This window comes from Lagenorhynchus albirostris, chromosome 10, assembly GCF_949774975.1.
Source record: "Lagenorhynchus albirostris chromosome 10, mLagAlb1.1, whole genome shotgun sequence".
Classification (NCBI taxonomy): domain Eukaryota; kingdom Metazoa; phylum Chordata; class Mammalia; order Artiodactyla; family Delphinidae; genus Lagenorhynchus; species Lagenorhynchus albirostris.
The window spans coordinates 104,308,429-104,331,174 of NC_083104.1; the positions used below are offsets into that span (position 1 = coordinate 104,308,429).

At 40.8% G+C, this 22,746-nt stretch overlaps 1 protein-coding gene across 3 annotated transcripts in view; it reads left to right on the plus strand.

Moving 5' to 3' along the window:
- The window catches only part of EXOC2 (exocyst complex component 2), a 156,064-nt gene that overhangs the window by 100,117 nt on the left and 33,201 nt on the right, over positions 1 to 22,746 (plus strand). The window contains exons 18-24 of one of the 3 annotated variants that reach the window (XM_060163838.1): positions 4,439 to 4,519; positions 4,786 to 4,845; positions 5,527 to 5,588; positions 7,325 to 7,391; positions 11,129 to 11,245; positions 21,351 to 21,537; positions 21,790 to 22,062. In XM_060163838.1, the coding sequence (XP_060019821.1) occupies positions 4,439 to 4,519; positions 4,786 to 4,845; positions 5,527 to 5,588; positions 7,325 to 7,391; positions 11,129 to 11,245; positions 21,351 to 21,537; positions 21,790 to 21,809 (594 nt within the window). In that variant the 3' untranslated portion in view covers positions 21,810 to 22,062. Of the gene's footprint in view, positions 1 to 4,438; positions 4,520 to 4,785; positions 4,846 to 5,526; positions 5,589 to 7,324; positions 7,392 to 11,128; positions 11,246 to 21,350; positions 21,538 to 21,789; positions 22,063 to 22,746 lie in introns of those variants that run through there. The other 2 variants (XM_060163836.1, XM_060163837.1) reach the window with 2 other exon arrangements.

The following is a 22,746-nucleotide window of genomic DNA, read 5'->3' on the forward strand; positions in this document are numbered from 1 at the left end:
AATAAAAATTTGTTTTATTTGGTTTATTTTTCAGAAGTATTTATGTTTAAATACAAACTATCCTATAACTAAATATTGGGTTGGCCATAAGGTTCGTTCGGTTTTTTCCGTAAGATGCTCTAGTAGCACTTAGTTGTGTTTAACTTCATTTGAAACAATTTTGTTAGATTGTATGTGACACCTGTCATATCAGCATGCATTTAAAAAAAAGACTTATCTAAATTGGTGAATTTTTGTGTAACTATTTTAATATTGAAGATGGAAGAAGAAGAGCAACATTTTCAGCGTATTATGCTTTATTATTTCAAGAAAGATAAAAACACAACCAAAATGCAGAAAAAGATTTGTGCAGCATATGGAGAAGGTGCTGTGACTGATAGAACATGTCTAAAGTGGTTTGCGAAGTTACGTGCTGGAGATTTCTCACTGGACAGTGCTCCACAGTTGGGTAGACCAGTTGAAGTTGACAGTGATCAAATGGAGACATTAATTGAGAACAATCAGTGTTATACCACGCAGGAGATAGCCGACATATCTCAAAATATCCAAATCAAAATATCCAGATCAAGTGTTGGAAAATCATTTGCACCAGCTTGGGTATGTGGATTGCTTTGATGTCTGGGTTCCACATAAGTTAAGCGAGAAAAACCTTCTTGACCGTATTTCCGCATGCGAGTCTCTACTTAAACGTAATGAAAACGTTCAGTTTTTAAAACAAATTGTGATGGACGATGAAAAGTGGATACTGTACAATAATGTGGAGCGGAAGAAATCATGGGGCAAGTGAAATGAAGCACCACCTACCACACCAAAGGCCAGTCTTCATCCAAAGAAGGTAATGTGTGTGTGGTGGGATTGGAAGGGAGTCCTCTATTATGAGCTCCTTCCAGAAAACCAAATGATTAATTCCAACAAGTACTGCTCCCGGTTAGACCAACTGGAAGCAGCACTCCATGAAAAGCATCCAGAATTAGTCAGCAGAAAACGCATAATCTTCTATCAGGATGATGCAAGACCACGTGTTTCTTTGATGACCAGGCAAAACCCGTTACAGCTCGGCTGGGAAGTTCTGATTCATCTGCCATATTCACCAGACATTGCACCTTCAGATTTTCATTTGTCGGTCTTTACATAATTCTCTTAATGGAAAAGAATTCAATTCCCTGGAAGACTGTGAAAGGCACCTGGAACAGTTCTTTGCTCAAAAAGATAAAAAGTTTTGGGAAGATGGAATTATGAAGTTGCCTGAAAATGGCAGAAGGTAGTGGAACAAAAGGGCGAATACATTGTTAAGTAAAGTTCTTGGTGAAAATGAAAAATGTGTCTTTTATTTTTACTTAAAAATCAAAGGCACTTTTTGGCCCACCCAGTATTTAGAGGAAGGAGGTGTAGAGCAGACGGTACCACCCAGCACAGCAGCCACTTGGCACAGCTTCAGACTCCAAAGAAAGACGATCTCAACTGTCTGTATTGACTACATGTTGAAATAATTTTTGATATATTACACGTTATAAACTAAAATTTAGGTTTTTCTTCTACTTTTCTTATTGTGGTTCCTGGAAAATCTAAGATTACGTACATGACGTGTGTTTGTGGCTCACACTGCACTTGTGTTGGGCGGCACTGGTGTGGAGGGAAGGCCCTGTGCTGCTTCAGTGTCTGGTCTGGTTACGTCCTCAGTTCTGTCTCAGTAGCCGTGCCATCTTCAGAAGCCACTTAACCTCTCTGCCTCTAGTTAAAGAAGCAGAATGCTTGTTCACAGTGGTGTTGGTTACGATTAAATGAGATGCTGTAGAAAAAAGCTGTAATACAAAGCTTTATACACATACAGAGAATTTTAATTTATTAAACTAATACTTGTAATACTGGGACCACTATGATAAAAATACCTTAAATGTACGTAAAGCCTTACTATTATCAAAGCTCTATCCTATGCCCCTGTCATCCCTAATTATCACAGCAGGCCTGGATGGCAGGCCAGAGACATCGCTGGACCAGCACTGCTGAATTACTGCCCCAAATGAAACAAGCCAGGCAGAGCAGACAGCACAGCCCTGACCCTGGGTTCTTAGTACCAGCTTCAGGTCATCTTGTGCAAAGAAAAAGATGTGTGTTCAATTTGAGAAAACGGAGCATCTGTTTTCAAGGATTTATGTTCATTTAAAAAAAAAAAAAGGACAAAATATGAACAACTTAGTCATAAAATAGGTATTGGCTTCAGGTTAGTGTTTTTTGTACACGCAGTCTAGTGTGCGTGTGTGATGGCTGCAAATCTGGGTCCCCAGTGTGTGCGTGTGAGATAACAGCCACATCTAAGGTTGGTTGTTTGTTTGTAGTAGATAAGCCCCCATGAAAGTCCTTCGAAGTGGTTACTGTAGAGGCTTGTTTCTAATAAATTTAAAGTTTGTAACATGGTAAGATACTGTATCCATAGCGTAGCTGGTCTCGTGTTTGGTGACACACAAGCCAGAGATCTAAAGCCACTTATTGGTGATTTGGTGCCAGCCAGTGTGTCTTATTGGACGTTGTTGAAGAAATGTGCTAATAATCCCATAGGCCTCTGGGAGCTGAGCCTGCTGTCAGCTGTGGGCATAGACTTCCCGTGAGAGGGAAGGTACATCCAGGCCTAGAGCAATGTCCAGGGTCCAGCTTTGAGTGTTTACCTAACATCTGAAATTCTCAGGTTTTGAACAGAGAGTCAGTTGTCTCAAAGGCTATTACATACACTACTTTACATTTTCTTAGCATTTACATAGTACTGATCCCATTTGTTTGAAATAAGGATGTTTTTCTTTCCCTGTGAGTCCTTATCAAGTTAAAGAAATGCACATGAGCTTTGCCCCCATGACTGTGCTTTCAGCTGAGTGTCTGAAACAGCTCGTTGGAGAGCATCCTGTTTTCTACTCTTGTTGAAAATGTTTTCTGCCTTTTTTCAGTTTGGATGATTCTGAGAATTTTCTCCTTTCAGAATAACTGGAATGATATGTGATGTTATAATCAGCAGCTTGGGTGATTCACTAACAAAATGCAGAGATAGTGCCTGTTCTTTCTTTTCAGAAAAAAGAAATCGCAGCTGTGTAGACTCATGTGCTCCCTTTCCCACTGGCAGTGCTCTCCGGGCTCTCTGTTCACATTCTAAGGCAAGACAGTTAGGAAACAGCACAGGAACACTGAACTGCCTGCCATTGGATTTGGGGTTGAATTCCCAGTGTTATTATTGTAACATCTTAGATTTTCCTACCTTCTGGGGCAGGTAGGTGGGTTCGTAAGGCCGGTGTCTACCAGGACTTTACTTTCTGTAGGCGGTATTTTCTGTCACATCCATCCCTGCCCCTGCCCCCGCCCCCGACCTTCTTTCTCTGCACTTAAAGACTTTTGCATGTTCTTTATGGTGCCCTCTGGTGGCTCCAAAGTGCAGTATTAAAATGACATTAAGTTGAGGTGCTATTAGTTTTCCTTAAGCCTGGATTCCTTTTTGTGAGAGAGTAAACTTCTCTTTCTTTGGTTTGTATACAGGTGTGTCTTTTTTTCTGTTCGATTTTTCCCTGAGTTCTTTTAGTAATTGAAGCAGATTTTGCCCAGAGCTGGTTCAGCTGAACTGAGCCTTGCCCTGCCCCGTGCAGGCTCTACCAGGCCCTGGCCCGTGGTGGTGACTCGGCACGTCCAGGCCCCTCCTGTCTCTGTCCGGGGGCGGCCCCTCTTGCCCTTGGTCTCAGCTTGGATGTTGTCACTGGCTCAGGGGCTTCTCCTGCTTAGGGCAGAACCCCTCCATCAGTTTTCCTCTGAGTGCCCGCTTGTTCTCTTCATGGCCCTTACTCTACTTTGCAGTCCACTTATTTTATTTCTGTACTTTTTTTTTGTAGAAGTGACAGTTTTGTCGACTCCATCCCAGAATGTACACATAACGAGAACACGTGTCACCGTCCTCTGGAGTGGGCCTGGCACGAGGAGGTGTAGTTAGGGCTCATTCAGACTCATCCTGAAGCCCATTTGTTGGACATATTTTCAGGTTTCATTTCTGACTTGATGGGCATAGAAGGTGACCGTAGAGATGGTTGGAATGAAAGGTCGGCCTTCCTCTGGGTCATCATACTAACGTCCCCTGGGAGATGAGGAAGGCCCGGGAGATGGAGCTCGTCCCAGAGTATGTTACGTCTGCGCTTCATCCCGGCATCTGCCTCTCAGGAGAGTAGAATTTTGAAGAAAAATTCTCATTCTACCCAACTTCTATTCTAATTGAATTAGATGTGCTTCCAACTGTCAGGGTTCATGGTCTTTAAATATCAAGTGCAGAACATGCCAGGTCTAGGTCCGGGTGGCGGGGAGGCTGTGTGTGTCTCCATCCCTTTCCTCACGTCTGGAAATCTGGGCATCAGGGCCGAGTTTGCTTCTGCTCGGGGTCTGCATGCCCAGGTCCTGTTGCTTTTGTCTTCTGCAGCCATGCCACTTTGAGCGCTGCGTGGTGCACTCCCTGCAGTCGCTGCGAGAAGTCCTGGAGTGCAAGCCCGGAGAAGCCAGCGTGAGTGTCTGAGAGCAGCCGTCTGCGGTGGGGGCCGGGCAGCCGGGGACTCCCCTTGCAGGTTTGGGTCATTGCGATGCCAGAGCTGCTGCCCTGTCACTCAGGCCACAGTCACTCGGCCCGAGGCCAGCTCTCCATTCCTGTCCCCTTTCAGAGTCAGGTGACCCACGCTGGACACACTTTCCCACGTGTTAACTTCTTATATCAAACTTCATAAACAAAAAGTTTTCTTAGCCAAGTACAACAATTCTCATTCTTCCTTACAGGTCTTTCAGCAACCGAAAACCCAGGAAGAGGTTTGCCAACTAAGCATCAACATCATGCAGGTACTTTGTAAAAGCACTGATGCCCTGAAGCCTGAAATAATGCGAATTATTAGTCTTCCCTCCTACTCATAATCAGTGTATAGCAGATATTAAATATGTATTCTTTTTTCCTTCTTGTCTGAGAACATAATAGTTTATGGTAAATAAGTTCAAGGTAAGATTAGTTCCACCTTGCTTAGCAGTACCCCAATAACTCATTTTTATTATGCTCCCCTTTTTTGTGTTCTCACAGTACTTTGTGTGTATATATCTATTAGAGCACAGATTAAATGACATGACAGTTGTTTACATTGTACCTAGAGCACCAAGTTCTTTGGGACCAGTGCCTTGTGGGCACATAAACCCAGTTGAACGCATGAGTGAATGAGTGAGAGGAAGGAAATAAAATACATTCAAGAACTTAACAATGGGATCAGAACATAGGTGCTTTAAATTTTTTTATCACTTAGCATTATACGTTGGGATGTGTGTTCCCAGTGCTTACATACTTTTATGTGTGTGTGAATATATACTCTATATATGGGACATATAGTCTATCCACTTACAGAAGGTATATATGCATACATACCACTTAATAGAGATACACTGTATTTCTGGTTATTTATGTAAAATTATCTTTAATGTCCAAATAGATTAATATCTAAGCGTTCATACCACTGAAACGTCTTATTTTTGACTTAGGTTTTTATATGCTGTCTGGAACAGTTGAGCACCAAGCCTGATGCCGATGTAGATACTGCACAGTAAGTAGAGCTGAGAGTAGCCTCACTGATGCATTTACCAGGATTGAAAATACAGGCTTTTGTTCTGTATTTGGTCTTATACCCTGGGACTTCCAATAAGAGAGAGCAAGTAGTCATATGAATTATATTTTTATATATTTGGCCTGTATTCTTTCCACAATTTCTTCATCTTCTGAACTTGTCTCACCTTTACTAGGGGCACATTGAACAAACTGAGCACACAATTAGCTTACTGATTATCCAGAGGAACAGGCTTTATAAATAATAAAATAGGGAGTTAAAATGCGTGACTCCTCGTTGATAGCTGTTGTGGTTCTGGTGCAGGGGGGTACCCTGGCACTCCTGTTAAAGGGACACTGTCTGGGCCATTCTAGGTTAGTTGAACTCCAGAGGACACATCTCTATTCCTGATATTTCCAAATCCATGTGATAATTCTTTTATAATGCTGCTCTCTGGGATTTTTTTTAAACCTACTTTTTCTGACTGTTTGGCATGTGTAACTTCTGTGTACCTAAGGTTTATGCTCTCTGACACAGATGATACTGAAATAAATGCCTCTTAAATCTATAACTGACAACTGGAATTTTTTCCATGTTTGTCTATTTCCATGTTTACATGGTTTTTGCCTCTCAGTATATAAGACACTTATCTCTCTGAGACCTAATAAATATTTAGTTATTCTAGTTTTTCTTTGATTTTTATATGTTTATTAGCACATTAATTTACCAGGAATTTGTATTGTTAATCAGTTTACTGATGTTTTGAATTAAATAAGTCTTGTCTTCTTGTTTTGTTACAATTTCTGTGCCTTACCTCATTGAATTCTAATATATAGTGAAGGTATTTCTGAACTTTATCTTCGGTTCTATTCGTTCACAAATGTTTCCTATCAGTGTTTGTTGTTTTAATTATCAGTAGTTTTGTTTTTTTGTTTTTGTTTTTTTTGAGAGGGCTTCTCACTGCTGTGGCCTCTCCTGTTGCGGAGCAGGGCTCTGGACAGCGGCCATGGCTCACGGGCCTAGCAGCTCCGCGACATGTGGGATCTTCCCGGACCGGGGCACGGACCCGCGTCCCCTGCATTGGCAGGTGGACTCTCAACCACTGCACCACCAGGGAAGCCCAGTAGTTTTTTTTTTAAATGTTTTTCAGATTGTTATCCTTTTATTGCTTCTTTATTTTAAACTTATTTTATATTTTTATCTATTTAGTCTTCCATATGAATTCTAAAATCAGTTGGTTAGATTTAAAGAAAAGGAATCCTGCTAAGGTGTTACTTGTGATTCTGCTGTATCTGTAATTAATCAGTAGATCTTTGGTGTTTCCTCCCCTGCAGCTTTCTGTGTCTGGTCACTTGTTAGGAAATTAACTAATTTCCTAACTCAGCTCACCTCAAGTCATTTACTATGAACGTGAGCTTGAAAAAATCCCCTCTAGATTCTGATGGGCAAAAACATTTCAGTTATGAGAGTCTATACCTAGAAATTAAATTATTGGGAAGACCCCAAAAGCACATTTTATGTGGCCCATGTTAATAGATAGTCCACAGTGTCTACTTTGAGCTGTTAGGTGTTAAATATTAAAAAACAGAAAGTTATATGATTTTTGACGAAGAGGTTTTAAAGTCAAGTTTACATAGGTTTCATTGCATTTTTTATTGAGGTATAATTGACATATAACATTATGTTACCATTTTTAATTTTAGTGCTTTAACTTGTTCTCTTACTTTTCTATTCAGTCTCTCCGTTGATGTTTCTTCTCCTGATTTGTTTGGAAGTATCCATGAAGACTTTAGTTTGACTTCTGTAAGTAAGATCATAGATAATGAAGATGATAAATAGAAAGTAAAATGTCATTTGTTATAAAACATGTCATTATGACTGTTTCACAACTCAGTCTAAATTATTAATACTTTGTTACCACATTACTGCTGTAGCATGCTACTCTTACTTTGGAGCTGTGTTTTATTTTGTGAAAGTTTTAGTAAAAATATAATTTTGTAAATATTCCACACTTAAAAATCTTTTAGCTGAAGTTGCAGCTTAAGTAGCTCCGTCTCCTCTCTGCATTGTGTGGAGATCCTGCGTGTGGTACCCTGGTGCTTGAAAGCTGGAGAGCAGGCAAAGGACAGGCACCGTTTCTCCCCATTTTCCCTCTTTAAACAGAGAAGCTCTGCTTTTCTCTATTTTTTTTTTTTTGTTGTTGTTGTTAAGTTCCCTAATAGCATTTTATTTGAACACAAAATTCCATGGCAAAACCAAAACCAAATCACCTTTTCTATAAACACACATATATTTTAAACATATGCATGTGTTTAGCAATGATTCACACATATACTTTATCCTGTATGTGAATTTAGCTGTTGAAATTCAAACTCCAGCTATCCTAAAAAACAAACAGACAAAAAAAACAACCCTTTCTGGTTTGTCATTCGCTTGAATGATGTGTGTGTATGTGTATGTACCTGTCAAGAAAGAAAACATGTGAACTAAATTTCCTGCCATATATAATTTCTACAGTTATTATAAGTTTGAATTCCTAAATAAGGATTTGTTATATTAGGAAAAATAGGGTTTAATCAAAGTAATTTTTTTTTAAAAGCTATTGTAGGTTTAATTACTTGGGTGACTAGGTAGATAACAGTACTGTTCATGAAGAGAATTCAGGAAGGAAATGGTTTCTAAAGAAAGATTAAAAATTCAGTTTGGGACCAGATGTGTTGAATGAGAGATGTTCAGGTGGGATGTCTAGTGGGTGATTGGACCCCAGGAGAGAGATCTAGTACAGATTTGTGAGTCAGCAGTGTAAGGCCTGGGAGTGGATGAGAATACTAGGGAAAACAGTAGGAGGAGAGGAGGGCCAAATATATAAAAATATATAAGTATTTAAGGGAAGGCCTGAGGCAGAGAGCCTGGAAGTTCCCTGAGAAGGAAGAATCAGAGAAGGAAATCCAGGGACAGGTGGGAGGGCGCGTTTAAGCAAAGGAATATTTAACGGTATCACAGACTGACAGAGCATCAGGCCAGGTCAGACAGAAGCCAGGCCTCGTGGGAGGGCGTGTGGATGGCCGAGGGGCAGCTGCCTGCGCTGGGTCAGGGATGAGTGGCAGCTGAGGAGGGCGATGTGGTGAGTTCAAACTGTTCTCCCGCTGTGAATGGGAGAGGACATGCGAGGAAGGATCCTTCTCAGTGGAGAAAGGCCTTGCTGCCTGTCTGGCCAACCACGTTTCTTCTGGGTCTTTTGGGACAAGCCTAATTTCTACGTGACTATCTTTCCAGTGTTTGGAGCAGCTGCCGTGTGCTCACATGTTCCCTTCTTGAGCAAACACGGCTTGCTCTGAGCCCAGGACTCCCCCAGAGCCATGCCTTCGCCTCCTCTCCTCTGTCACCCAGAGCCCTGCATGCTTCGCACTTGCTTCTGCTGGTCACTGGACCTTCTCTGTCCCATTTCACTCTCCTGAAATTGTTCCAGATTTGGAACCAAATTCAGTTCCTGTGTTTTTCCCCATTGGATGATACCGTGTTAGATTTGGTCCAGGTAATTGAGATCTTCTTAGGGTCTTGTCCTGTTATCCAGCAGAGAGGCACCTTGTGGGAAGAAAGAGGGCTAGGTTTCTGGTTCGCTTGCTGGTCTGCTGCTTACTGACAGAAGAACCTCGGGCATGCCACGGAGGGTGGCCTGATGGCCGCATCACAGAGATGCTGTGGGGTAGCCAGAACAGTACACAAGGCCGTGCAGTCCTCAGGCTGCAGGTGCTGCCATGGATAGGTTGAGTTGTTATTTTCAAACATGTGTATTCATCTGAGTTGTTTGTCAGCTTTTGATGAGTCATTCAATTTTAAGAATTTGATTATTTGTCAGGTTTTCTTCCCACTTTTGTTTCCTGTGATTGGTTATATTTGAGGAAAAAATACACTTACTAAGAGTAAGAATTCAAATCACTCAAATAGTTTTTCCATTCTGGGGGAAGAACCATTCAGATTACAAGGGTAAAAATCAACCAGAGTTAATTAATGAAGAGGGCAGAGAAGGTGTGGCAGGCTGGGGTGGGCAGCTGGGAGGCGGTGCCTGGAGGGTAGTTAAGGATTGATCCTGGGGCTGAGAGACCAGTTGAGATATTTGGGATGCCACTGCTCAGAGTGGCTGATGAAGCGTCACGGTGACTTTATGTCACACGCTTTACAAGGGCCACATAACAGTGATAGTTAGCTGTGGGCAGGGGTCTGGGCCTCCCCCAGCCTCACGTGTCACCTCCTGGTGCCCACCTCACGCGGTTTGAACACAGAACGTGGACGAGGGGTAGACGCACAGCACATTTGTTTTAGGCTTTTTTTTGCCGCCACTTCCTGTCCATAGAGTCATTCAGGCCACTGACAAACTTTCATTGCTTTGAAAGCACTGTAATAATTCCTGGGCCTTTTAATTATATATGTTGATGACCACAAAAGGCAGCAAATCGGCCACACTCTGCCAGAACTAAACAGTAAAATTTTAAATAAAGACATGGAAAGTTTTACACATTTTGGGGGAGCTGAATGGAATTCTTGGGTGATCCAGGCTCAGTGAGCCTAGCCCTGTGGTCTGTGCACCTGCCAGGGCCTGGTTATTCCCATCTGCCTTCCTGACATTAACCTAAGCTACCCTGATTAGTACACAGCAGTGATCAAAGTATGGGTGAGAGCTTCTCCTAGGAAGGAGTTCTGCCTTAGTTTTTAGTCAAGGATCTAAACCAAGGCCCTAAGTTAGTCACAGTGGTTCCAGAGAAGCCCTCACGCCTGAGGGAGCAGGGACAGTGCTCAGACAGCCCCAAGAACAGTGACGGTGCCATTCCTAGAACTGTATTTAGAAAGCCAGTTCTTCTGAACTCTGAGAGGATGATTGATTCATCAGCCTGGGGGGTCTGGTAATTTTGATAAGAAGTCACCTTAAATAGCGGGAAGCCTGGGGAGTGTAGACTGGCGCCCTGCATGGCTGACTGGGGGAGAGTCCCCGTAAGAGGGAGACTCTTCTACATAAGAAATTCTGTGAAGGCCTGGTGTTTGAAGGAGCCCATCTATGGATGGCATTACAATTCTCTTCCAAGTTATAAGAAATTTAGAAATTATTTTCTGAGAGTTTCTCCATTTTTTGGTAGTTATTTTTAAATATCCATTTTTATAGCTTTTTTGGGGTGCAAAACGTATGAAGTGGAATAACCAATAGAGTAGAATCCCTTTCCTAAGAAAGCAGCTATCCTGTTTTACTAGTTTACTGTGTTGCATCAATCTGTTTTTCCATACAGCTGATAAATTTCAAAAGGAATTTGAGTCAAACATTGTTTGGCTCTATAGTGTGTTATGTCATAGTGAGCAATTAGTAGAATTATAGAATTGTATTGTGTTTCTCCCTGTTACTGGAAAGAAGGAACCAAGAAAACAAAGCACTGAATATTGATATTAAACACCAAGAGATTATAATTAAATTTAACAAGTGATAAATGTTATCTGTTAGACTTTCAATTTGTTACTATAAATATTTTTCTAAAAATTTGTATTGGTTTTAGGAACAGAGACTGTTAATAGTCCTGAGTAATTGCTGCTACCTAGAACGTCACACCTTCCGAAATATCGCAGAACATTTTGAAAAGCACAACTTCCAGGGAATAGAAAAAATAACACAGGTAAATGGATCGCGTTAAATGGACAAGTGGTGGTGTCATCCACTTCGTTCCCAGCTGTTTCCTCAGCCCCCCACCCCCGCTCCTCCCCGCGCCCGGGCCCTCCTCCTCACAGCTCACTGGAGTCACTGAGGTAATGCTCTCCTCTTTCTCTAGAGCAAAGCCCTCTCAAGGTTAGAGCTTTTCAAAACTGAGGGAGGAGAAGGAAAGAAAGGCTTCAAAGCCAGATCTTTAGGAGTCATCTCTGATTTGGCTTCTTTTAGGTTAAAGCTTTTACTTCCAGCCGACAGCAAACCCTGAGCTTGGAGAGCCACCTCTTCTTCCTCCCTCCCGCTCCAGGGGGCCACAGCATTGCTTCTGCTTGCCTGCCGGAGCACACGCACACACGCGTGCGTGCACACACACTCCTGCACGCGGGCACAGCTCTAGGTTGCTTTGTCTTACCTGAAAAGTACATACCCTCCACTCTTCAGTCCTGCCTGTAGAAAGGTGGACAAAAATGAGCCCTGTATAAATCAATGGAGTAGTTTTTTTTAGTGTTACACTTTGTTGATTCTACTTTTCAAGTAAGCAGAAAAGGAAAAAATGAAGTAATCATGTTATTATTAAAGGCTGCTTGGTTCCTGGACAAAAGTTTATCAGATTTCTAAGTAAAACTAAGCTAGAACCACTTTTCTAATGTCAGTACAGTTTTCTCAGTGCAAAGAATAAGAAAGATAGTGATCTTGTTAATCTTATAATCAAAAAGTGCTCTTGATGGATTGCATACTTTTTACAAATGATGGTTCCAGTTCATGAATTAGATTGGGATTTTTTTTTCAAAGATTGAAAATGTCAGAGTGGGTGGCTGTGTCTTGTTTTCTTGCCTTTTCGTAAAGATTAATCATCCTGATGAGAAATGTTGTGACTTAAGACTTCAGGGCCAAATGTCGAGTTTATTTCCAGAAATTTTTGTGTTGAGAACTGCAAGGTGCTCTCTTGCAGTAGAAAGTTAGTATTTGTAGAAAGTGGGCATTTTATTTTTATGCAGTAACAATAATGACACTAACATTATTATTGAAGAAATCTTTTATCATTTTAGAAATATATGAAGTGATTAGGAACTGCATATAACAAGCAGGGAGATTTTTAGGTTTTTACAAAGTTATGAGTGGGAATTAGCTGTTAGGTTCAGTTTGTATCATTAGGAAGAAGAATGAAATTGACATGCAGATGGGCTTTGATGTCCTTCCCAGCCTTTGTCCAGATTGTTCTGAGACAAGGTGATATGCAGGATCGGGGGTGGTATATTTTGGGCACTCAGAATTTGGAATTGAATATTTTGAAATCATTCAGTTGAGTATTAAAGGAATAGACAGTAAACTAGATTTATAGTGTTTGTGCCGATTCAGTTTTTTATGAGTGAATTCATTAATTTCATGATGACAATCAAGTAAAATATATTTCTTGAATTAAGGTATAAAAGTTGCCAACTGCCACTTTTTTTCACGGTTCCTTTCTCAAATGACAGATAGCTCGGGAGGCCCAGATCCTAGAACAATCCCAGGGCACGTGGGTCCCATGAACATTGGTTATCTGTTCTCTGGCTCTGCTCTGCTCTCAGAGGGAAGTGCTCACCGAGGGCTTCTGCCTGGTGTGCTTCTACCAGATGGGCCCCACCTCTCTCAGGTCTCCTTCAGGCTGCAGGTGGGGACTTTGCCAAGGGTCCTCCAGGCATAGTTCCTTCTGCTTTCTTGCTCCGCCAGGAGCTCTACCAGGAGCGGCACAGAAATGGCCAGCCTCTTCAGTCCCCTTTGTCTCAGTCTCCATCTTCAAGAGTAGAATTAATTTTTACATAGGAACAGTACGTGCATAATCACGCTTGTTAGGCGTTTATTAAAATTTAATCATCACTCATCCTTTAAAGCTAGAATGATTTTTATACACAGTTTTATTTGATGAAAATAGCTCTGTGAAGTAATCAAGGAAAGTATTATTAACTCCATTTTTTTCATGCAGAAAAATGCTCAGAGAGGTTAATGCCTTGACCTGTAAACAGCAGAGCAAAGCAGGACTCAAAATTAAGTTTTCTCGTGCTAAATCCAGAATGCTTTCTGGCCAAGCACCATACATATATTAAGATAAAGAACAAAGTTGTTTCCATGGAAGCACACCAAAGGAATAGGACATGAAGCCGGTTGACTAATGTATATCATTTCGGACTTGATGAAACAACATTAAATAATAAACATTAAATTTATCAGATCAGAGTATCAACTCCTCTTTCCCTACAAGTTACGTCCTTTAAAATAGGCCCCATTGTAGGCCTTCAGTGGATGTGCTGTTTGGAGCCCGTACAGCAGGTGCCAGCCCTTGAGTACTCTGTGTGTTTCCACGTGCAGGGCCAGCGCCTTTGAGTTTTCCTCAAGTCTTGGAAGTGTTTTTCCAGTCACGCATTTTTTTTCTTTATTATAAAAGTAAGACCTAATTATCATTTTTTAAAAAGAGAAATACTGAAAATCTAAAAAGATTTTTAAATCATCTATAATGCGCCAAAGATGAACACTGTCTTATTTTAGTATATATAATAATTTAGTGTCTTATATATACCGTATACCTATGTGTATATATGTTATAAAAAAAATATGAAACATTTTTCCCAATTCTGTTTACCTTGAATGTATCTTTTTCTATCGGCTCTTCTGTTGTGAGCACTTTTCCATTTTTATTAACTATTTTTGTAAAGATGAGTTTTATGGCTTTATATTTGTTAGTGCAGATGTACCATTTTCTAATTTTTATTATTTTAACTTTTTTCCTGCTGGTTATTTTCACTGTTGTTACTGAGAGGGGAAGATAGTCTTTGGTCACATTTCTTACTTCCTCACAGTGGATTCTTACAACTGGGAGTACAACTCCAAAGACTCCTGGTGGGGTTTGCCAGATTGCTTTCCAGAAGCCAGTCTCACCACATTTGGCCATCATCGCTGATTATAGTTTCTAATTTGATAGGTAAACATACTCTTTCATGGTATTTTCATCTGCATGCCTTTCTCTGCTTGGTAGGTTAACACTTTTTCATATGCTCATTGACTGTTTACAGAGTTTTGCGTTCTAAGTGTGCACCCCAGGTTAACCACAAATCCTTAACTCTTTGAGACCTTTGAGAAAGGAAAACCAGAGCTATATGCTTAATAAACCTTAGCTTGTAATTTTATTGCGGTAGCTGTAATTACATAATTCCAAGGAATTTTTTTACATATATTTTAACCTGTGCCAGTCTTTTAAAAGGAATTATCTAATTTCGAGTTTGGATAATTGCAGATTTTTGACCGACTCAGGAATGTAGTCATAATGGCCATTAAAGTCTGGCCTGAAATGCTTGATTGAGGTTTTATTTGAAGCCCCTAAATCTCTTTCAGGTATTCCAACATGGAGGTGGAGAAAGGACAGGTGTTTTGTTTTTGTTTTTTTTAAATATGTCCAGGGAAGGTCCTTTACAGCAATCAGTTTTAAAGGTTTTTGAGTCACTTGAACCATGGGTACCATATTTTACATATTTGATTATTTTTAGCTTAATTGTATATAATTATCTTTTTTTGCTGCTGTTTTTATTTATTCTAGTTAAAACTTTGTTTTTTAATACAACTTTTAAAAGTCAAACTCCATTTACAGTTATTACAAAATATTGGCTCTATTCCCCATGTTGTACAGTATATACTTGAGGCTATCTTACACCCAGTAGTTTGTACCTCCCCTCTACCACTGGTAACCACTAGTTTGTTCTCTATATCTGTGAGTCTGTTTCTTTTTTGCTTCAGTCACTAGTTTGTTGACTTTTTTTAGATTCCACATATAAGTGATATCATCCGGTATTTGTCTGACTTATTTCACTAAGCATAATGCCCTCCAGGTCCATCTGTGTTGCTGCAAATGGCAGAATTTCATTCTTTTTATGGCTAAGTAGTATTCCATTGTATACAGAGACCACATCTTTCTCCATTCATCTTTCAGTGGGCACTTGGATGCTTTCAAGTCTTGGCCGTTATACGTAGTGCTGCTGTTTTTTCACATAGATGTTGTTTCAGAGATGAGAGAGAAGCTCAAAGTCTGTTTGGAAAGTTGGGGATGTGCAGGGCATAAGTGAGTAAAACCATTGATTCACCACTTGGGCGCAGGATGTGGGTTCCGAAGTCAAAACCTTGAACCCTGGCAGATAAAATTCAACCACTGGAGTTGTCTTTTACCCCACCCCTCTTCCCATTTCCGTCCTCATGCGGGCACTCCGGGCCCTCCTCAGTCTCTTCTCGTCTACTCCCTCCGTCCCTTTGTCAGTGGTGCCCGTGATCTTTAACCTGCAGGCCGTTTCTAGGCTTCGGATCTGTTTCCTACGAGACGTCTTCCCTGGAAGTTCCCCTGGTATATCAGGTCATTGTGTCCAAACCAAAATGGCCCTCCGCCTTCATGCCAGCCCCTTTCTGTGCGTCCTTGTCTCAGGCGGCCAGCTGGGCCCTGGGGGTGTTCTGGCCTCCATCTCTCGGGACGGCTGATGAGCGTCCTCTGAACCTGTCTCCACCTGGTTGGCTCTTCCTGCTCAGGCACGGCCCTTCATCAGCCGACCACTGTGCTTTCGCAGGAGCCTCGCTCCCTGACGCTCTGTGCCCTAAGTCCCTTCGCTCTGCACCATCCTGCAACTCCCGTCTCAGATGCAGGTGTCTTGTCCCACAGAGAGCCGCCTGTGGCATGGCCCTGTCCTGTTGCCCCAAAGCGCGCACGGGCGAGGTCCTCTGCTCTTCTTGTGGTGCTTCCTTCAGATGCTGGAGTCGCATTTGACACCTCACATTGTGACTACTTTAATGTTGGTTTGCTTCTTTTCTCGACTAAGTTCTTTTCAAATATTTCTATATGAAATGTTTTATCCCTACAGAGGAATAGCTCTTGTGTAGATGTGAATTAGAAGAAATTGCAGCTGAAGAAATGCAGTGTCGTGATCAGGACCCTCGGTGCACATTTGCATCACCTCCCTCCCCTTGTAGAGTCACTTGTGCATTTTGTGGTTCCTGATTAACATGTTGTTTACTGTTACCTGTTTCTGAGTTTTAAATAGCATCAGTGGGATCACAGGCGTGCATTTTTCTGTGACTCCTCTTTCTACTCAGTACTGTTTTTGAGGTTTATCCATGTTGCTGCATGTAGGTTATGCTAATTTGTAAAATAAGTTAGAGTGTCTCCTTTTTTCTTCTTCTGAGAGTTTATATAGAGTTGGAATTACAGTATTCGTTATCTGAATACTTAGAAGAATTCTGGTAAAACTTTCTGGGGCTGTATTTTCTTTGTGAGACAGTTTTTAATGACTGGTTCATTTTCTTTAATGGTTAAAGAACCATTCAGGCTTTCCGTTTCCTCTTGTTAATTTGGGTCATCTGTGTTTTTCTTGGACTTTGTCCATTTTGCCTAAATTTTCAAATGTATTGGCATAAAATCGTTTTATAATAGTTCCATATTCTTGCAATCTCAACTGCATCTACAGTTATGACCCCCTTTTATACTTAATGTTGCATGCTTAATATTTTAGTCTTTTTTTCGATCAGCTTTGCCAGAATCTTTTCAAGAGCCAACCTCTGTCTTCACTGATCTCTCTTCGCATCCTTGTTTTCTGAGGCAGTAACTTGGGTGCTGAGCTTACTTGTTTTGTCTACACAGCTCACTGATTCCAAACCTTTCTCCTTTTTCATATGAACATTTAAGGCTATGAATTTCCCTCTCTCTAGTGGCGTGCCGCATGCTAACACATGGTGTTCTGATTGTTCAGTTTATATGTTCCAGTTTTAATTGTGTGTTTTCCTTTGACACATCAGTATGTAGAGGTGTGATTTTAAATTTCCAAATTGAGGGAGCAGCTAGTTTCCATATTGGGAGTTAGTTTTTTCTTTGTTAGAGATTTCTGACTTAAGTGTTCTGATGTCAGAATATCATATTTTTAACTTTGTTGAAACTTGCTTTGCAGATGATACATGGTGAGTTTTCTTAAATATTCTACCTTGCTTGAAAAGACTGTCCTTCAGTTTTGAATACCAGGTTCCGTTTGCGTCTGTTAGACCCAAGGTGTGAATTGTTCATATCTGTTCCTTTTGTTTGTTTGTGTGGTCTTTAATCTGTCCATTACTGAGAAAGATGTAGTACAGTCTCTCTTTGGCTACTTTTTAGATATTTTCTTCACCTCTAGCATTCTGTAGTTCAACTATGATGTGTCTCTTGGTATGACTTTTTTTTTTTTTTTGCCTTTTTGCCTTTTTACCTTGACTCTGATTGATACTTTCAAGCAGTCCTAGAAAATTCTCAGCCATCACCTCATCAAAAATTCTCCCCTTGGGCTTCCCTGGTGGCGCAGTGGTTGAGAGTCTGCCTGCCGATGCAGGGGACATGGGTTCGTGCCCCGGTCTGGGAACATCCCACATGGCGTGGAGTGGCTGGGCTGAGCCTGCGCGTCTGGAGCCTGTGCTCCGCAATGGGAGAGGCCACAACAATCAGAGGCCCGCGTACCGCAAAAAAAAAAAAAAAATTCTCCCCTGTTCACTCTTTTCTCCCTTCAAGAATTCCTGTTGGATCATATCAGACCTTATATTCTCCATGTCTCTTACCTTCTTCTTTCATGTTTTTTCCCTCATCTTTAAATACTCTGTAATGGTTAGGAATATTTCTTCAGATCTCTCTCCTCATCCACTGCTGCTTCTGTTATGTCTAATCTTGCTGAAATTTGCTGTCTGTTGACATTTTATTAAAGTTGTTTTTCATTCCCAGAAACTCTTTTTGGTTTTTGTTAGTAAGTCAGGGAAAACAATTAACTTACTCTGGAATAGTACACTTTGAAACATTATACCAGTGTAGGAGATGGTGGCTGTAAAGTGCTTTCCAGTGGCCCTCAGATGGTTCTGCGTAGGTGGCCAAGTCAGCTGCAGGCTATAGTCAAGTAAATGGAGAGGGATTTTTGCAGTCAGGTGAAGCCTGATTAATGGGATGTGAGCTGGTTAACTTGATTATAAAAAATTCACAGAAAACCAACAGTTGGGGAATGTATAGATCATAATCAGTCACAGGTTAGAACCACAGCAGAAGGAAGATGAGGAGAAGTGGCTCCCGGCAGCAAGTCCTAGGTGGTCCTTCTGTGTCAGAGTGACAGGATGTCCTGCTTTATCACAGTTTGCTCTTTTGATTTAATAGTGCCACCTCTACTAGGGATTAAAGGTTTATTTTTTAAAATTAACTATTTACTTGGCATTTATTTTGTCCACATTTGACAAGTTATGGTTCAGTAACATGAAGGAATGTCAGTTCACTGTCCAGCCATCTGTTTGTAAAGAATTAAAAATATATTAATTTGACTGAAAGTAGTAATCCAGATTCACTTGCATAGAGATTCTGATTATAGTTTGACGAGTTTATTTCTGTAGAGCTGGCTCAGTTAAATGCACTCTTTCTGTCATCTTTGAAATGAAAATAACAGGGCTTTTTTCCTACTGTGTTTTTCTTTCTCAGAAACTTATTTGTTTTAGAAGTATTCCTTCCAAAAAGTTTTTAAAATAGTAAACCAGAAAATTTAAGTTGGAAACATTAAATCACAACAATGAGATGATTTTACGTTTCGTTAACTATTTGAGTGAGCTACAGACCCTTGTGTAGACACCGGGGAAGCAGGGCATCTGCCATCTGCGTTTTGTTCCTGGACGTGCCCCCCGTGACCACGTGTGACATCAGAGCACCTTGACCTGCACGTTGCTGCCGAAGAGAGAGCTGGTAGATCATCACAAGCCTCTAAAATGCTGCCTCCTAACACGCTCTGTATTTCTCCATGTTATTACTGGTTGTTGAACTACAGTTGGCCTTGAACTACGTATGCACTGGGGTTAGGGTGCTGACCCTCCACCCAGTCGTGTAACTTAGAGTCAGCCCTCCGTATCCACCCTCCCCGTCTGTGGGTTCGTACAGTACGGTAGTATTTACTACCGAAAAAAATTCACATTATCTGTGGACCTGCACAGCTCAAACCTGTGTGAGAAAACCTATTTCTAATTACATAACTGTTGAATTAGCACCCTTTTTTCCCCTTTTCCATTAGAGACGGCTGGCCTGGAAGCCGTCAGGCCCCACCTTCCCTGAGAAGCTTTTCAGCCCCTTAGCAGTGCCCTGGTCACTCTTGCTCTCTCTGCTTCCTTATCAGCCACATTCCGTGAACATTGTCTTTCGTATGTTTTCTTGTCTGTCTGCCCTACTGGACTGTGGTTTCCTTCCTAACAGAGTTTTTTTCACGTAACTTTCATCCATCACTCTCAGGTGGTGGGTTCGTGATAGACCCCATCCTTGCATAATAGGGTCAGGTGAACTCAGCTGACATCTGTGCTTCTCAGATGGTATGAACAGGGCATTTGGAAAATGATAATCATAGCTGCTAGCATTTATTATGTATTTTAGATGTGCTACACAAGGCTCATAAATAATCATTTCTAATCTTCACAAAAAAATTTATGAGGTGAGTATCGTTGATTCTCATTGTTTCATTTGTCTGGTACCTATCTGTGCATACATTTATTTTCAACCTTTTTTCTTAAATTGAGATATACCTTATATACAGTAAAACATATAAATCTTTAGTGTATTAGATTGGTGACTTTTTGCACAGTACCCACCACCCAGATCAAAATATAAAATGTTCTCCTTGTGCCAAGTCCCATGCAGTGGGACAGCTGCATGGGCACCCCTCTCACCGCTGTCTGACTTCTGTCTGCACAGGTTAGTTTCTCCTTTTCTTGAACTTCATGTGAAGTGGAGCCGTACAGTTTGTAGCCTCCCGTGTCTGGCTGCTTTTGCTCAGACCTAATCATTTCTGAGATTCAGCCAAATTGTGTGTCTGTTACTAATCTGTTTCTTTTATTGCAGAGTTTAGGTAACATATTTTGCTTACTCATTCTTGGTAATGGGCTTTGGGTTGTTTCCAGTTTCAGGTCTTTATGAATAAAGTTGCTGTGGGCACTGCTGTAAAAGCCTTTCTGTGGACATTTGTACTCTCTTATTTTACATATATACCTAGAAGTGGAATTGCTGGTCATGGAATAAGTTGATAGAACCTCTGACTATTCCCAAGTGGGGATATCCTTTACACTCAGCCAGCAACGTGTGAGTGTCCAGGTGCCCCACTTGCTCACTACCACTTCACATTCTGTTTTATTTTAGCCCGTCTCCTGGCTTTTGTTGGCATTCCCTGATAAACAGTGATGTTAAGCATCTTTCTTATGCATTTAGCTGTTCATATTCAGGTACCGTCTTTAGAAGTGCCTGTTCATTTCACTTGTTCATTTGTTAATTGGGTTGTTTACCTTTCTATTAGTGATGTTAGAAATCTGTGTATATCTTTGTCAGATATATATTCTTTGAGTAGAAATTTTAAATTTTGATGAGGTTTATCTACTTTTAAAAATGTTTAGTGTCTTTCATATCCTGTCAGAATCTTTACCTGCTCCAATGTCCTGAATTTCTTTTTCCCAGAGGCTTTGTAGTTTTAACTGTTATCTTCAGGGAGATGATCTGTCTCTTACTGAGTATTACATTGTGTTCATTATTACTATAATTATACGTATACTATGATAGCTTTATAGTATGCATTGAAAGGACAGTTGTGCTCTTTTTTCCTGGTATCTTTTCATGCTGTATTGTATGGTCTACAACCTCTAGTACAGTCTAGTGCCAGCCCCGACCCTGCACTCCCCAGATTCTCACTCCTCCCATGTTGAGGGCTCAGCCCACCCCCTCTGCAAGTCCTTGGCCCCTGGGTGGTGGTGAGACCAGGCATGGACGCACGGGGCTGACACTGACCTGCTCTTCCAGCAAGAACTAGTTCATGTGGGCTGACCTTCTTGTGAAGACGGCCCCTGGTCTATACAGAGGACTAATTCTTATCTTGTTACACAGCTGCACTAGAGTGGTCTTTATTACTGAAAGTAAAATAAAAATCTTGCCTTTTTGTAAGAAGTTGGTAAAAACTGTTAAAATCTACTGAAGTATTTATTTACATTGTTTTACTTTTTTCTTCACCCTCAAGCAGACAGCTCATAATTACTCTTCTTTGTGTTTATAGGTTAGCATGGCCTCACTGAAAGAGTTGGACCAAAGACTCTTTGAAAACTACATTGAATTGAAGGCAGACCCCATCGTTGGCTCCTTAGAACCTGGAATTTACGCAGGCTACTTCGACTGGAAGGACTGCCTGCCCCCGACAGGTGGGTGGTTTGAAGTTACTGAAGTCTCCAGATGCATCCAGAGGGGTAAATATGGATTTCCTTTTCTCAATACAGGCTGAAGATGCTTTTCTGTTTATTCTCTTTTTTTTTTCATGTTTACTGAGGGGTTGATTTAAATTTTTATTAGCTTACCCACTTTTTGGTAGCCTGGGGTTATTAGTACTTAAAATGGTTAAAGATATTCTTAAATTCCAGAGAATAATTAATTACACCTCATAATGTGTGATCATCTCAATAACGTACACTTGCTTCCTATGATATTTCTTTACTTCATAGAAATAATAGACTGTGAGTGACAGTTTTATGCAATGACCTTGCAGCCTTCATCAAAAAATTTACTTAAGACGTTTGGTCACTTCTATGGAAGACCCAGTTACTGATGCCAAAAAGGTGAAAGATACAAGGAAAACGTATGGGAGTAAGATTATTATAATAATTTAACAAAGAACATTAAACTGGAGAAAGATGACTGACAGTTCCAGTATTATCGTTTCGACATCAAATGAAAGTCACTTAAATCACTTCATAATATATATTTTAGAACTAACTATTGCTTGTTGAATGAAATAAACTTTTTGATTGATCAAATAGTTGTTTCTTTGTATGAAGTACTGTAGAATACATAAAGCCAAGCAACCTACTAACATCGTTATGTCGATGTAGCATGATGTGGAAATGGTTCTGTTCATATTAGACATCGGTTCTTCGAGGTGAGTGTGGCTGTACCAGTGACCTGCTTGCAGGTTGTTACCTTCGTTCTTTCAACTAACTGTTGTGATCACCTGTCATTTTTGTTGTGTGATGCTTTTACTAGATGGTGATAACATTGTTTACTCTTTAATACCTTTGGTTTTTATTGTTATTTTTCATATTAGGGGTAACGATACAGTGATGCCAAAATTCTAAGCTAAGAGCCAGAATCATTAAATCAGTAATATTTTATGTGACTGCAGGTATTTAATTCCTGAAATCACCATCATTATAGACATACGAGCCTTCTGCTTACAGCTGACCATAATTGATCTTTTTCCTGTAATGCCAGGACTCTTGTGTACCCATGTTTTTCTGTGTCCAAACTGGATTACAGTTCACATCCCAAATATATCCTTTTACAGTTTAAGTCAGAGCCTGTCAGTAACTTGCTTAAAATTTTTGCGGCATCTTCCTGCTCACTCGCGGTAAAATCCACAGAGCGGGCAGCACTGAGTCCGGCACCCGCCCCCTGCGGCCCCT